At 46.8% G+C, this 16,493-nt stretch overlaps 1 protein-coding gene across 2 annotated transcripts in view; it reads left to right on the plus strand.

Moving 5' to 3' along the window:
- Positions 1-279: 279 nt before the first annotated feature.
- SLC35F4 (solute carrier family 35 member F4) overlaps positions 280-16,493 on the plus strand; it is a 119,261-nt gene continuing 103,047 nt past the window's right edge. Inside the window, exon 1 of one of the 2 annotated variants that reach the window (XM_030275206.4) lies at positions 280-504. In XM_030275206.4, the coding sequence (XP_030131066.1) occupies positions 402-504 (103 nt within the window). In that variant the 5' untranslated portion in view covers positions 280-401. The remainder of the gene's footprint in view (positions 505-16,493) is intronic. The other variant, XM_002200612.6, reaches the window with a different exon arrangement.

Raw genomic sequence — 16,493 nt, forward strand, 5'->3', positions numbered from 1 at the left:
GGGCAGCGCTGCCCGTGCCTTGGGGAACGACAGCGGCGGCCACACAGCCCCAGCGACCGAACCGGGGTACAAGAGACCCTCTGAGCGTGTCGGGGGCACGATCCGACCCTCCGCCCCTCATCGCGGCACACCTGAGGCCCGGCGGAGCCGCTCGCTGCCCGCCCGGCCGGCGGAGGGCGGGGGCCGCGCTGCGGGGCCCGTCCTGCAGCAGGCGGCGGAGGCAGAGCGAGCGCCCCGCCGGCCCCGCGGGCTGCGGCGGCCGCGCTCCTCCTCCCCCTCCTCCTCCTCCTCCTCCTCCTCCTTTCCCTCCTCCTCCTCCTCCTGCCTCTCCTTCCTCCCCCTCCTCCTGCTCCCGCTGCTGCTCCTGCCCGCCCGGCCGCCCCGCGCGGCTCCTTCCCTCTATGGATGGGAAGGCAGCGCCCAACGGCGTGGCCACCATCGAGGACAGGATCCTGCGCATCACCGGCTACTATGGATATTACCCGGGATACTCCAGCCAGAAAAGTAAGGCTCCCTCCAGCCTCTCCCGGCCCTTCAGGGTGTGTGTGTGTGTGTGTGTGTGTGTGTGGGCAGAGCCCTGAGGGTGTTCGTGTCCCCGCCAAGTGCTGCCCCATCCCTCGGGGTGAGTGTGGGGTGCCCGCTGTGCCCCGAGGGGACGCGGCGGCTCTGCGGCTGGAGACGGGGGCGGCGGCGCTTGGCCGCGGAACTTCACGGCTCCCAGCCTCTCAGGGCTGGCAATTTTAATTTTATTTATTTATTTATTTATTTTTATTTCCACCCCTCCCATCCCCATCCCCGCCGGGATGCGGGGGGTTCGCTCTCCGCCTGCCCCGCGCCCGCCGCACCGGGAAAGTTTCGGTCCCGGTGGGTTCCCCCGGGCGGGCGCTTCAGCTCCTGAATTATTCATTTTCCTCCCGAAACTAGTGAGATTTTTCCAGAAAAGTGGGGAGTTACCGACCATGGGGTGTTCCTTCGTGCCGCTTTAATGCCAGACACTTGTGGTTTAGGGGCTTGCTGTTGGTTCGGGGTCTTTCCTTTCTTCGGAGTCTGTACTTTTATTTTCCTTCAACGAACAAGCAAAAAATAAAGCAGGTGGTCCTTGCAGAAATTCCCCAATTTTCTTGCTTTTGAAGTTTTTAATTAGGAGCAGTGGGTTTCTAGCAGCTGGGAGAGCCTTAGTGGGTTTCTCTGGAATTCTGGCAGTCCCAGCACTCTGATGGGGAAAGTTTGGCTAATGAAAGAAATTATTCATTTTTACCACCAAGGAAGCATGTGCAATCAGGTTTTATTGTATTAATAGTTGCTTTGCAGTTGGCAAAATGATGACATGCCATAGCTTTAATGAACAGAATAGGAATTGAGGCGAAGTGAGGGGCAAAATGAGGGAAAGGCAAGGAGCCCACTTGAGTGAGGTGAGCATCAAGGAGCAGACTTTCTTCTGCATGTTCCCCTTGGAGTATTCTTCTTTCCAAAACAGCCAGTGCAGTATTCTCCAGCTCCAATGCAATAATAAACCAAAACACTATTAATAAAGTGCTGATATCAGAAAAGCACATGTGTGGGCTTTTTATGGTGGAGGAAAGCCGTGTATTGGAGCCACTTAATAAATAAAAATTCCGCTGTGCAGTAATCAGCTGAAAAATCCAAGTCAAGCCCAGGGGTTTTATCCATCTGTCATTTGTGGCATGCTAACAGCATGACAGGTGTTATGGGCATTTATTTGGTGAGGTCACTTGATTTATCTGCAGTCAGAGGAGTGGGGAAGAAGCTCTGGACAATCTGGAGGTATGGCTTAATGTCAGTCCAGGGACTAGTTAAGTCTGAACCAGGTGGGACCTGTGTCCCAAATTCTGTAGTGGCTCCAGAGTATCTCTGCAGTGTGATTTACCAGAGAAGGGTGAGGATTTTGGCTTAATAGTTGGTTGCAAGTTTGCTTGGGTGGCAGAATGCAATTTTTCAGTCTGCAGCAATGCTCCCACTCTGTATCAAGTTATAGATCTGAATCCAGTGTTGTCAATCCAAGTGCTCTGTGTGGTGCAGTGGGAATGGCAGGAGAGTGCTGCCTGGATTGAGTAAAGCATCCTTAGACCAACTTCTGCAGATGCTACAAACTGCATCTGCTTAAAAATTAGAAAAAACATGCCAGGAGAGGCCAAGGCTTTCAGAATTGCTGATCCTTGGGATTTTACTGCAGGTCTCTTGGCCTTCTGTGCCCTTCTGGCTGGGTTGAGGCAAAGCAAAATGATCAGTAACTCATGTTTTGCTGTTTGAAGAAAATAAGCAAAATTTGTGGCTGTCATGTTTAAAGAGGAAAACTGCAAGTGTGTAAATAAGAAGTGTTGCAATACTTCAATGCCTTTGGGTAAATGAAACACATGAACTCCTTCTAAGCTGTGAATGCTCTTTAAAGCAATCTTGTAAGTTTTGGAACCATCATCATAATTTTTGGAGTGCTTGCAGTTGGCAGATGACTGCTTTATCCTCGTGGCTGTGTGGTTTGCATTTATGAATGCTTCTACAAAGATGTTCTGGCCTTACCCAAGGTAAAACCAGGCATCCTTCAGGCACTATGAACATACATCCCTTGGCACTCAGCAAGAGTCACTCTTGGAGTTCTTCCTCTGTTCCTGTGTCTTGGCCAACTTACTGCCTTTGAGTTGTGTTGAGTGACAGCTCTTGTCGTGGCTAATTGCTCACACACATACAGCACTGTAAACGTGCAGGGTGGGGAGTTTGTAGCCCTAATTATTAATGGATTTGATATCTCAGTTTATTTCGGTGAGGGCGTGATTTTTGTCACCACTATCCAAACTCACTTTCAGTTCAGGTGGACAATGCTGGTGGCACTCAGAATTCCAGGTAGGTTGTGTCCATACCCTTCTCAGTGCCAGAGGGACCCTTTTCCTGTCACTGCACGTGCTTGTGCTGTCACCTTGCTCCTGCCTGGCTCTGGAGCATGCCTGAGGATGGGCTGTTGTCCCCAGGGTGGTTTGTGCTCTGTGCTTCTGAGCAGAGAGCTGGCCAGACACCAGATGGGGGGACACGATTTGGGAGGTGACAGCCTGCTGGTGGTCACCACCTTCCTCGAGGCTCCTCTTTGTCCCCAGGCTGCAGTGCCAGCAAGGGACAGAAAGAAGCATTGAGGGAAGCTGAAGGCAGCAGGGGGTGGCTGCTGTTCTGCTCACTTTTGGGGGGTAGCTGGAAGATGACAAAGAAAGCCCGAGGCTTTGTGAAATACGCTGGTGATTTGCATCCCTCCTTCAGTGGATTGCTTTAATTCCATGGTCTAACAGGAGATCATGCCATGGTTTCTGTGTGGGAAGGCTGAGGACTGCTCACAAATAGCCATGAAATCTAATGTTAAAGCACTGTGGTGTTCAAGAGCTGTTATCACAAAGAACTGCAGTGTTTTCTAGTGACTTGTGCCTCATCATCCATATTTGTGTGCATTAACCTACTTCAGACTTGGAGTGTGCATGTGATGATTCTTTTATTATTTTTAAGTCAGGCACTTTGATAATTCTTATTTATTCTTAAAAAAGTTGCTAGAGAAGGAAAATATCTGTTTTATTTCTCTGTGAATCATCTGAATGAGCAGGAAAAATGTATTTTGGTCTGGTATTTACATTTGTGCCTATTGCAAAAATCCTATATCCTGCCTAATAAGAAAAAGAATTTTTTTCCCCCCCTACTTTGTGCTGAGATGGAAAGGGCTCTTCCTGATCCCAGTCAACTTGTACCTTGGGATTCATGTCTTGATCCCTCACTTCTTGCATTTTAAGTGTGCAGACTCTGTATGAGGTATCTGGCTTTTGTGGGAAGGGAGGGGGGCTGTGTCTCTTTCCCATCCAATTTCTTTGGAATTCACAATTTCCCGGGCATGGTGCTGTTGTAGATCAGATTCTCCATCCTTTGACCTGGGGCTGCAGATGGTGCTCCCATGTATGCTCCCCTTGTCTCCACGTTTCTCTGTGTGCAGTTTCATCTGGTCTGATGCACCTTTATCATCTTCACAAACAGTGGGAGACTCTGTTCCCTCTCCTGACTTTTGCTGTGACTTCTCCTTCTTCTCTGACTTTTCTGCTGGCAATACAATCACGTTTAGTGTCTCCAGGGTCAAGAGAATCCTTTGGGTTTGTTTTTTAATGGGTTTTGATTTTTGTTTTTTTTGTTTTTCTTTCTTTCCCCCCTGCCCCATTCTTCCCAACTGCTACCCCATCTGCCTTTCATCTCAGTACTGAAACCGTTTTTTACTTTCACACTACAAAGTTCCTCTCCTTCAAGTCTGTCCTAGCACTTCTTCTGTGCCTTCTGCTGAATTAAAACTGCTCCAGTCAAAGTTTCTCATCTCTGATCCTCATCAGCTTCACCATATCAAGTTTCTGCCTGTGTTGTCTTTCTGATGGAGCCCTTCCCACTGTCCACAAAGCCCTTCCCACTATCCACAAAGATGCTCTCAGCATCTCAGATGTGCATTTCTGTAGTGCTGCTTTCTCAGGGCTGGATGAGCACAGCACAACTTGACTGAAAATGCAGTGGCTCCTCACATGGGCCATCACCTTCTTCTTTTCATCCTGCTTGGAGAGCTTCTCTTAATGCACACTTGTGGCTGGGGGGTTTGATTCCCACCCCTGCAGGTTATGAACACCCATCTCCTTCAGGCACTTGCTGGACTTTTAAATGAGTTTTTTTGGGCATTATCCCATACTGATGGCATCTCCCCTTTTCTCTCCTTCAGCCTGACCTGCAGCCATGGAGTTGTGTAAGCTGCTGGAAGCAGAAGGTGCTGCCACGTGTCTGTGCAGCAGCAGGGCTGTGACATTGGGCTCACAGTGGGACACTGGGTGACCATGCCTCTGGTGGTGTCTGCCAGGGAGCTGGAGAGCCCTTCCAGCAGCGTGTGACCTTAGCAGGGCTCGGGGAAAGGCTGAACCTGTCCTTGCCATGAGCACAGTGGCTGTCAGGAGCAAGCTGTGTGTTTTCCTACTCCCCTGCAGAACAGCTTTAGCAAAGGTCTGTGGTTTAATTTGGCAAGTTCAGCCTCAAGCCAGCAATCTGAATTTAAGCACCTACTTAGGTCTGAACTTGCTCTAAGCCACCGGGCTTTGAGAATACATTCAAAGTTAAGTCCCTGCTTAATTGCTTTGCCTTAATAAGGCTGGGATTAAGGCATGCTGAGCCAGCAGCAGGGTTTGACAATTCAGCTCTTGCTCCCTGTGCGGAGGGAAAGGCTGTGGAGGGAAAAACCACCCCTGAAACACTGGAGAGAATTTTCTCCTGGTTATCACAGCAGCTGTGCCAGCAGCTCTGCTGCAGTACAAATCACATGGCACACCCAGATCATCTCTGTGCTTACTGAGCACCCTGCCCTCCCGGTGGCTTGTCACTTCAGAGAGAGGAACAAAGTCTCCTTCTGTTCACTGGAGGCACCCAGCTGCTCCTCCAGCAGTTCCCAGAGCCCTGCCAGGCACCATGGGAGGCTGGGAAAGGGGCACTGGAGGAAAGATGCTTTGAAATTTGTGCTGGATGAGGCTGGTTTTGTTGAGCTGTGTTTGAGGGGTCTGGGAGGGAGGAAGCAGTGTCTGAATGTCTGTGTGAGTTGGAGCCTGGGGGCTGTGTTGGCTTGTGCCACTTGTGGCAGCTGTCCCTGTGCCACCTGGTGTGGGAATCCAGGGCTTCCCTCTGGCTGCCCTGGCAGGTCTGGGACCCTGGCAGGGGTCAGGAACCCCCCTGGACAGAGCCCCGAGAGACACTGTCTGTGATCTCTGTCCATGGAAAAGAGTTTTCAGTCTTACAGGATGAATTACCAGCTCTTATGAGTGTTTCCTAAGAGTAATAATTAAGTGTGGCATGGGTGCAAAAGTAAAATTTTAGGTTTCTAGATTAGGGGTTCAGAGGGGACAAGATGGAGGAAATTGGGTGTGTCTTGTCCTTTTTCCTCCTTCTTCATGCCCTCCATGTTTCACTGCAGTGTTGGCATTTTTCTGTTGGTTCAGGCTGGGGACACACTGTCCAACGTAGGTGACAGATATTGGCACGTTATTGTAAATCCAGCACAGGTAGTTTCTGGTATTTAATGTTTGTACCATCCCACTGAGGGCAGAGCCCCACACGCTGCCCTGCAGGACAGAGCTGCGGCAGGGCAGCAGAACATGTTAGAGATAAACAGAATAAACAGCCTTGAAACAGCACAGACCAATTATGGCTTCTGCTTTGGCAGTGGGGCAGAAAGACAGAGACTTTCTACAATCTCGGAATCACCAATACCCACAGATTCCGACAACCTGGTAGCATTTGGGTTGCAGGGACTCCAGATGCAAGGCTAGCCTGGAATCAGCTTTATTTCAAAGCCTTCCCTCTCCCCACTGGACAGGTTTTTTCCACAGGAGGTCTGTGCCACCCTGGGAGGGTGTGCAGCAGTGAAGGCTGGATTGCAAATTTCCAATTTAACAATGTCACCTCCCCAACTCTGGGGCACAAATGCATGTCATGGCACACGATGCAGTCCTGTCATAGTTGCTTTTTCTCACAGACTTGTCTCTCTGGGTGAAAAAACCATGGCTGTTTATCAGCACTGGTAGCAGTAACTTATGAAGTAATTTCTTTCAGCAAAACAGGTTTTATAAATACTCCTTTGCTGACTAATATTGGCAAGACCAGGTTTGTTTTCTTTAGTGGAATAGGGCCAGGCTTTGTGTGGGCTTCTGTTGTGCTGGAAGGGGATGGTAGCTGGAATATGGGACCTTCCCCTCACCTGGGGACATCAGTTGTTGTGGAAGTTGTAGGGTCTCATCAGCTGGGAGGAAAGAAATTGCTTCAGCCCTTGACCTTCCCTCAGGGGCTCATTCATCCCCTTGGGGGCAAATCCCTGAGAAGCTCAGCTGTGAAACTGGGCATGGACATAGTTCTGGACATCTGTGGGCAGGAGGGATGAAGCCAAATTGGGAAGGACACCCTGAGGAGCAGGGCAGTGAAGAGCATCTCCTTGCAAGAGGGGCTGATGGAGCTGGGCCTTCCTATGCCAGGATGGGAACAGGGCTGCTGCTCCAAATCTTGGGAGGATGAACAAGGAAATGCAGGAAAGAAGAGTTATTTAAACTGAAATTGCATGTTGGCACACAGACAAATGGGTAGGAACAGGCCATGAATAAATTAAGGCTGGAAATTAGCAGAAAGTTGAGAGTAATGGCCAAAAATCTTCCACGGTCTTATGTATTTAAATAAGAATTATTTCCCAAGCTTTAAAGATTCCTCATAAAGACGCCTGCCAAGATTTTGGGAAAAATTGCCCCTGTTTGGCAGGGAAAATTGAGACAATAAGATTGGGGGAGTGATGCTAATTTGCCAGAGGTTGTTCAGAACAAGCCATAAGTTTGATGGAGTGATCTCTGCCTCCACTGGTGACTGCACAGCAAGCCTGGTGCTGTAGCTGGCCTGGTGCTAAAGGTGGAGGAGGTGCTCTCTATAACTTGGTAGCTTTCTCCATGTGCTCTCTGCCTGCTTTTGAGTTCTTCTGCCCTTCTGTGCCCATTCTGGGGTCACCAGTGGTGATCCCAGGGCTCAGTGTGGGACCCACTCCTGTTTAACAACTTTACTGATGGTCTGGTTGGGGGGTCGAGTGTCCCTTTGTGGATATTCTCAGTTCAGTCAGAGAGAAAAGGAGAGATTTCCACATCCCTTCAGTAAGTTTGTGGATGACACCAAGTTGTGTGGGAGCGTGGATCTGCTGGAGGGCAGGAGGGCTCTGCAGGGGGATCTGGATAGAAGGAGGCTCAGGGGGAAACTTCTCATTCTCAGAACTCCCTGACAGGGGGATGCAGCTGAGGGGGGGGTCAGATCTGCTCCCAGGGAACAGGGAATAGGATGAGAGGAAATGTGCCAAGGGAGGTTCAGGTTGAACATCAGGAGGAATTTCTTCATGGAAGGGGTTGTTAAGCAATGGGATGGGCTGCCATGGTGGTGGTGAAGACGTGTGTTCAAGGAGCAGCTGGATGTGGCACTCAGTGCTCTGGTCTGGTTGACAAGATGGTGATTAGTCACAGGCTGGACTTGATCTCTGATGTCTTTTCCATCCTCAATGATTCCGTGGTTGTCACAGAAAGTCCTTCTGGCTGCCTGGCCTCTGGGTGTTGGCTGGGATGGTGGCACAGTTCCCAGTCCCCTCCTGCCTCACCTGGTTCACCTGAGGTGGCTTTAACCTTGCTCAACGTGACACCATCGTGGCTGCGTGGAGCTGCACTTCCTTTTCTTGCTTTGCCTGAAAGTGTGGCTGCAGGACACAGCCCATGGGGAAATGACCTGGACCTGCCATGAGCTCCTCTGTGCTCTTCTGGGGTGCACAGAAGGGATACCCCTCATTTTCTTTGTCCTTCCAGCACTGTCTCCTTGACATTGCCTTCCCCATCTGCTCAGGCAGGCAGCAGCATGCTCGGTCCTGGTTGAATGTGGTAAAATGATATTGCCAAGTGGCAGATGGTTCTGGCAGACTTTTATCCTCCCAGTGCTTGCATTCCTGTTTTTTAATAGTGGTTCTAAAGGTTTGCAATTATTTCTTCTGCACATTTGGAAATTGATGGGCTTTTGCTGAACTGCCTGCATGGGAATTCACCCATGAAAGTGAACTTACTGCTTGTGGAAGGATTGGTGGCAGGGATTTTTTCACATAAACCTGCTGCTGAATGATCACAGCAATGAATAATGAAAATGCCTGCCAAAAAAAAAAAAAAAGTCAGTGTCTCTTTGTGGCAAATGTGAGAATAGAGTGGGGGGAACAAAAAGTAAAGTGCTTAACTGAGTGGTTAAATTATTTACCAAGTGGACCAGCTCTTACTTAGTGAGACTGAAAATTGTTTTTTCTTATGGTGAGGTGAAGTGAGACTCCCTGGTGGGCAAAGGTTTGGGCTGGCCCTGTGCAGAGTGGCAGATTTCACTGCAGGGAGGTAGAAGCTGTAAGGTTATGCTGAGCTAATGCCCAGGGTATGGCTTTCACAGAGCTGTAAGTGAGAGCAGCCCAGGCACTTCCAGTGCCAGCAGTGAATTTATTCCAAGGCATGCAGGATGTGCTCAATTGACAGGATTTGGTGTGTCTGCCACACAAAGGCATTCCTGTTAGTCCTTTAAAAACATATTGATTCTTCCTAGACCTCCCTTGCAGATGCTTTTGGTAAAATGGACTTGCCCTTTTCCTGCATTCAGATGGGCTGGATCAGGGGTAGCAGAGTGAGAGAGTGAGGAAGGTGCCTCTGCTGTCCTTTTTGTGGAGGCAAGGAAGAAGAAGATGATTTGCTCCTGTTCTGGGGCAAAGGAGGAGGTCTTGTCTCCAGGGTGGAATATGATGTTTCCTGCTGTTTCTGGCAATCTGAAATCTCTTCCTTGTCTCAAAGCTGTCCACTCTGTTTTGTCTGATACAAGAAGAGCTCCCATGCCTGTTTAAGTTTCCAACTACATTTTAGGGGGAGAGGAAGGGAGAGGCAAGCGCCAGCATGGCAGCTCATGAGTCAGTAAAACTCCACTAAAACAGGTCTCCCAGATCCACTTTCAGACCAGTTTTAGTCCTGGCAGTGAACTCTCCATCCAGAGTGAGAAAGACATTGTAGCTTGAGACCAGCCTGGTGGCTCTTCCAGTTTTATCTCTTTTTGCTGCTTACAGCACTGAGCTGTTTGAGCAATTTCCTCATGAAGCAATATCCAGTACATATCCCAAAGAGGGGGTTTTGTGTGGAAGCTGAGTCTTCTGGGGCACTTCTAGGGGTAACACACCTCTATTATTAATGGGGTGGTTGGCAAACTTAATGAAAAAATACACTTTCCTGCTGGGGACTGATTTTTCCTAGGATTCCTGGCAACACAGCTCTGCAGACCCTTTCCAGTTAATGGGCATCATACACCTGAAAGTTCTGAGGACAGCACTGGAATCATCTGTGCCTGTGTAAGATAAGCATGAAACAGGGCTGGAACACATGTTCTCTGTCAGGGGAGAGAAAATTAGTCCTCATGGTGTGATTTATATTCTGCATCCTGAAGTGAGATGGCAGAGTTGTTGCAAAACAGTGGACAAGTGCAGTAATTACAACCCTTTTATTTTACATGTCTGAATCCTGGAACTTTAAAATCCTTTCTTAGATGAAGCTTGGCATGTGGAGTGTGCAGCCCTGGAATTGTGTGGGTGCAGATTGGGGTTTTTCTCTGCAGTGCCAGAAATAATCTGTTGTGTGATACGTTACAGGGGCTAGGATTTGTAGCAGCTTGTGTGTAAGTGGGATGCTTCAAAGTGCTTCACCAGAGGAAATTCTTCAGTGCTGACAGCATGGATAGCAGGAAGATGAACTTTCTGTGGTGTTTCTGCACCATGGTTTGGACTTCTACCTGTATGAGAAAGCTTTTGCTCAATACTCAGCACTCAGTGGGGCTGCTAACACAAAGACCAGGTGGAAAACGATTGAGCTTAGCATTTACCAGGGCCATATTTGATGAAGTTTCCCATTTTTCTATCAATTTTTTCTTCATTCCAGGGTGGGATGGAATGGGGAGAAAAAAAAAAAGTGAGGAATTGGATAAAAAGAAAAGGAAATATTTCAAGAACGTTTCTGCTGAGGAAAAAGAATCGAGGTCTGAAATGTAACTAAAGAAGTGCCACATTTCACGTGCTTTGAAAAACAAGCCTTGGAGGAAGGAACAAAAGGCATTTTTCAGCTGAAAGACTGAGCTGAGCTGTTGTTGGTGTGCCAAGCCATATGTGTCCTGTCGAGGTGATTCATCCATACAAGCCCTGCCTTCTGTCCCTCTTCTCGGGGGTCCTGTGGCAGCGGGCACGGGTTTGTGTGTGCTTGTGCTCCACAAAGCAGGGAGCACTGGGCTGATCTCAGCGTGCAGGGCACTGCACACCTGTCCTCTGACCTCCTCATGGAGCTGTGTGTCCAGGAACACAAATTCCTATGCCCATCTGCTCTGGGATGCAGCCCTGACTGGTTGTTCAAAGAGTCAGGAGTTGTCCTTCACCCATAAATGCTCTGCAGCAGGGGAAAGTGGTGAGGAGGCTGCTTAACTGGGTTTTACAAGGCATCCTGTTTATTGCAGTGCTGGAAAGGAGGTTAATTAGATCAAATTAGGGCAACTGTATTTCTAGCTGGGGTCTGTGCAGTGTTTTTGTGCACTTCTGCTTTGAAGTTAGTTCAGAGAGACTGTTTGGAGCATCCTGGTGGAGACAGGCGACCCCGGCTGTGGCTTTAGATGAGGCAGCCAGAAGAAAAGGTGTCTGCATTTGGACAGAATCAAAAGAATTTCCTTAAACTTAGATATTCACACCGTGCCCAGGTACAGCCGTGACACCTCTGAGAGCCAAAGACTCTTGGGCAGACCTGGAAATAGCACTGGAGAGTGAGTGTGAAGCTGCAGGGCTGTCTGATTTTGTGTGCCTGACTTTTAGAGGCACTGCCTCAAAAGTGTGCACCTTAATTCTTATTAGTATAAAATATTTATGTGGTTTAGTGAAGTTTTGTAGCACTTTGTGGAGGTAAGAGATTCATTATAGTCTATTGCTTTAAGAAGGCAAAGAAAAGTGGGTGGTGCAGCTCCCGGATTTGCCCCGTGTGGGGGAATGGAGTGTAGAAAAAACCTGTCACTGTTGTTTTGCACATTATTAACAGATGTTGGCTTTGGGCTCTTATTTTAGCTGGAATCTCAGGTTTGCTGTAGGAACAGTAACTCAGCTGGCTGGGTTCAGATTTACTGTAGTTCCAAGGCTGCTCCCAGACGTGGGGTGTTCACAGCTGAGTGTGTTTTTGGTTTAGTTGCAGACAAAACTTAAGCCCTTTTAAACATGATTTTCTGTCTTTGGAGAACAGCGTCAAGGTTCTGATAATTTTCAATGTCTTTTTTTCTTACTCTCCATGGTGAAGCAGTATGGATGTTCCATCCATACCTGGAAATTATCAACTTAGGGCAGGAGAATCCTCTGGTGCTTTAACAGCTGCTGCCCTTCACATCCTCCCTGTGGATGATGGATGGTGTGGGGCTGCCTAAAGCAAGTAATCTCATTCTGCTCATGGTCCCCAAGTTTTTCTGTTTCCCTACTTGGTACTGTGACAGAATCTGCACTTTAGAGCAGCCTGAGTTGCCAAATATCCTCCTTGCACACAAAGACAAGATTCATAGGGCTTCATTTGAGGGTTACAGCCATCTTCTGTCCCATCCAGGTGTCTCTGTAAGCCAGCTGGAATTACACAGTGCAGTTTGAACTGGTTGTGCAGACACTGGGTCTTCTGCTGTATTTATGTGTATTTTGGTGACTTAAGTCACTCTCCATGGTCCTGATTTCCCGTTTCGTCCTATTGGCCTCCCTTCTCTCCGTGTCTGTGTGTTAGACTGGGCTGGTTGAAGAGATGATCTGAAAGGAAATGCATTTGGTGCCTTTGATGTGCAGAGCCTCTTTTTTTCTTTATAGGTTATGAACGAAAATTGTGTCTGTGTATTCCCAAACTGAAGAATACATGATTGCTGTTCCAGCCTTCCTCTGAGAACAGGCTTTGACATCATTCTTACTCTATAATTCATGGTATTTTTCTAGCAGTCTGTTAAGGTCTGCAGGAGAGTGAAAGGGCTGATTTAGAAAGGCAAGAATTGTCCTGTGCCTTCTGGTAGGTCTGTGACCGAGCAGGCTCCTGCTCTTTGGAGTTGTTACTGGGTCTCTTTTATCATGGAATAATTTCTCCTTCTCCTTGGAGTCGCTACTGGGTCTCTCTTTTATCACAGAATCATTTTTTAAAGGATGATGTTGTTTTCTTTAATGTAAGCACTTGCTCCTTGTCAAACACATCCTGGTATGCCCCGTTAGGACTTTGCGCCTCGTTCCGGGGTGTTTTAAAATCAGATTACAGAACGTCTTGTAGCTCTCAGCTGTTGGTTTTTTTAACCTGGTTTCTTAAGGAAACAAGCCTTATGTGAACACCATCTCTCCCCCACCACTCTCTCCCTGTGTAACTTTTGAATCTGCTGGCCAAATCCAAGTAGAATTACCAGGAATTAGAGAGCACAAAAGTTCTGGAGCCTTGATGGACCTTATAAAAACACAGCTAGAAATCAGGGGCTTTTGTTTCTCCCACAGTGGGAAAGCTGTAGGATTACCTCATTCCTGGAGATGAGATGTGCTGCATGCAATTTTTAGGGCTCTTATCAAAGACACATCTAGTTAGGCTCCAGCTTCACACAGTGACCAACAGGAGATGTGTGGGGAAGAGAGTAATGGAGGTTCCTGGTTGTTTCCATCCACCATTGATCTGTGTTTTGGTAAGTTCTTGGTGTTTGTCGATTTTAGTAGCTTTTGATGGCTGTTTCTTCCATGAGTTTGCAGGGATGTGACTTTGGCCATTTTGTTATTGTAGGATTTCTTTTCTCTGTTGCTGTTGGCTCTTTGGGTGTGCCTCTTCTGCTGAGGAATGAGGGTGACTCCCATGAAATCTTGAAGGCAGGTCCTTCCCACCCCCTGATTTTGTGGAGAGAGAGGAGGAGAAGGAGAACAAAATGTTGGCCTGTTAACTGTGAATAAACATCCTGTGGAGCTAACACATGGTTTATTTCATAATTCCTTCTAGCACTGAGATGAGATACTCTCCTGGGAGGAGAGAAATTGGCTTTGGATTGTTTGGCTGCTTCCTCAGGCTGCAGTGGGATGCCAGGAGCCTCACAGGGTACACATGTCTTTGTTTGGGACTTTGAGGTGATGCAGTGAAAGAACATAAAATGATGCCACGGGACAGTTTCAGGTTTTGGTCTGAAATTCAATGAATAAAAGATCACTTTGCTGAGCCACAGCAATTGGTAAAGATCTGTAGAGCAATGCAGGCGATGGTTGTGAACACTTTGCAGTTTTAAAAAATGGAGAGAATGGAGTTGTTTTATTATGGCTACAGAAAATGTTATCAAATATTCATGATGATCATCTCCTCTTATTTGAAATAATAAATCCAAGGTCAGTTTTGTGCTTGTAGAAAACTGCTGGCTGACTGTTGGTCCCTTATTTCTTCGCTGGTGTAATGCAATGATAATTTTGAATATTTTATCTACTTTGCAAGGATGTTATTAGGCTCACAAGTATGTCATGGTACTCAGAGAAGGAAAAGTAATCTTCTCCCTCTTCCTCCTGCAGGTTAGGGAGAGGCTTCTGCAAACATTTCAGAGATCAGGGAAAGAAAACATTGTGCTCAAGAATGCTGATATAAGGCATAAAAGTTTTTCTGTTGGTGAATATAATGTTCATTGTAACAATGAGGTTTAAAACAGGCAATAAATAAATGCCACCAGTTCTGTTTATTTTAAAGGCTAAGTCCTTAAAAATTGTTTTTACCACTCATGCCATCCAGCGTGTTGCCAGTTGCGACATTTGTGACCTGTGTTGCAAATTAGAATTTGACATTGTGGTGACTTTACTGAGCAAGGAAATATGCCCTAGGGGTTTATAAATAGGATTTAAAGCACCCATCCCATGACTGCATTTTATTATTCTGCTGTATGTGTTTGTGCTATTTATTTATTTTCCCTAAATGAATGCAAGTTTCCAATATCACCATGTGGCAACAACACGAAGCCTTTTTAGTCACCGCTGCTGCACAAAGTATTGTAAAGTCTGACATCCCTTTGAAGATCTGTTCTTAGCCACTGCTGCTGTTTTTATTTCTGAGTTGTTCTCTATGGAATATTTTTTATTTTGTCCTTGCATGCCCTGAATTTTCGAAACACTTTCAAATCAATCGAGGTCTTTCCCTCTCCTGTGTTTTCCCCACTTTTATTAACTTTTACTGGACTGTGCCTTCAAAAATCTAGTTGAAAGTCTTTTTCTCTTGAACTCCAAGGAGTCTTTAGAGAAACATCTGCCAGAAGCACTGACCTACAAAATCTATTAGGCTCTTCCCACTGGTGTGAATCTCGTTTGTGTAATGCTGCTGGATGGGACGGCTCTGCTCTGGAGATGAAATCCAAAATTCAGTTTTGCTTTCATAAGCTTAAGTGCAAAGAAGTGGTTGATACTGAGATGATGTTGAAGTGCTGAAGGCTGGGTGTTAATTGTGCTCATATGTAACTTGTCATTGTAATGTGGCAGAGAAGGCTGTCAAAAGCAGGGGAATTAATTGTCCAAGAGAGAAATATTTCTTTCCTCTATTTCTGAGCAAAGCAGTAATTTAATGTAAAATTAGTCTGGTTGATTAATCTTATTATAAACACAGAAATACAAACAGGTGAATCAGAGCGTATCACTAGATGATTTTATAGATTTTCATAAATTATTTGATGATCTTTTGAGTTGGATGGTTACAGATATAACTGGCAACTTATTCACACTGTATATTCTTTATAAATGTGCTGATAATGGGAAGAACCAAATAAAGTACCAGAAGTTTATTCCTTTGACCTCTGAAAGTTCTTCAGGGGATGGAGATGTGAAGGCATCTGCTCCATCAGAACATAAAAGTGGAAGCAACAGAGGAAGTAAAATGTCATGTGCCTGGAGTGGATCAGAGGAAAAGGGCAACCAGCCCATGAATTTGAGCTTGCACTTGTCTGGTGTGGACCTGGGAGATGAGCAGAGAGAGTTCTGAAATTTTCCTCTTCGATTTTGGGGATTTTGGCCGTGGTGACATTTCACTCAAACTTTTATCCCCTCTAAATAAGTGAAGTTAAAGCACAGCAGAGCCCATATTCTTCACTACATCAGGAGCAGTATATGCAGTGCTCATATTACATCCAGCAGCTTGGAGCTGCGTGAGCAAGGAGCTGCTCACAGCTGGAATAATTTGGAATGCAGCCTTTGGTGAAAATCCAGACCAGGTTTGACCTTTGCCTCAAAGCTGGTGAGAGGATGCCTTAATCCTACTGTCCCAGCACCTGTTTTTAATGCTATGTGTGCCCCCATTTGATTTTGGAGGAAAGTTTTCTAATTCCCTGTGACTTCTTGGACAGTCATCATCTTTAGCTTTTTGAAGAGACATTGGAAAGCTGTGAAAAGTGCCATCCCCCAGGGAGCCTTGGCATTTCTGAAGTGGGCTGGGGGATGTGCCCCAGACACATTAATAAAGATCCCCATTGTGAAATATCAGGAGGAACTTACAGAATATTTATGCCTGCTCGTTCCCTGACCTTTCATAATTATTATGGATTATTCTATTACACCAGAACATTTTAAAGTAATTGGGAAGATCAGATGCAAGCATGAAGCCACAAGGGCTGTCCTGAATCTTGGCAAAATCATGGACAGGCATCCAAATTGTGAGTCAGTCTGCCCTGATCTTCCTGCTCAAGTGGGGTGTTAACCAGGCAGAATTTGTCACTCCAGTGAAGTTACATGGTGAAAAGTGGCAGAACCTTACTTGGTTCTTTGATATTTTTGCCCTCACTGGAGGTTCCAGAGCCAGGAGTTTTGACTATCTACAGTGTTTGGGATTTGGCCACTTTTACAAAAATTGGTGCTCATTGGTGAGCTCTGTGGTTTGAGCAGTGATCAT

Source organism: Taeniopygia guttata, chromosome 5, assembly GCF_048771995.1.
Source record: "Taeniopygia guttata chromosome 5, bTaeGut7.mat, whole genome shotgun sequence".
Taxonomy (NCBI): Eukaryota; Metazoa; Chordata; class Aves; order Passeriformes; family Estrildidae; genus Taeniopygia; species Taeniopygia guttata.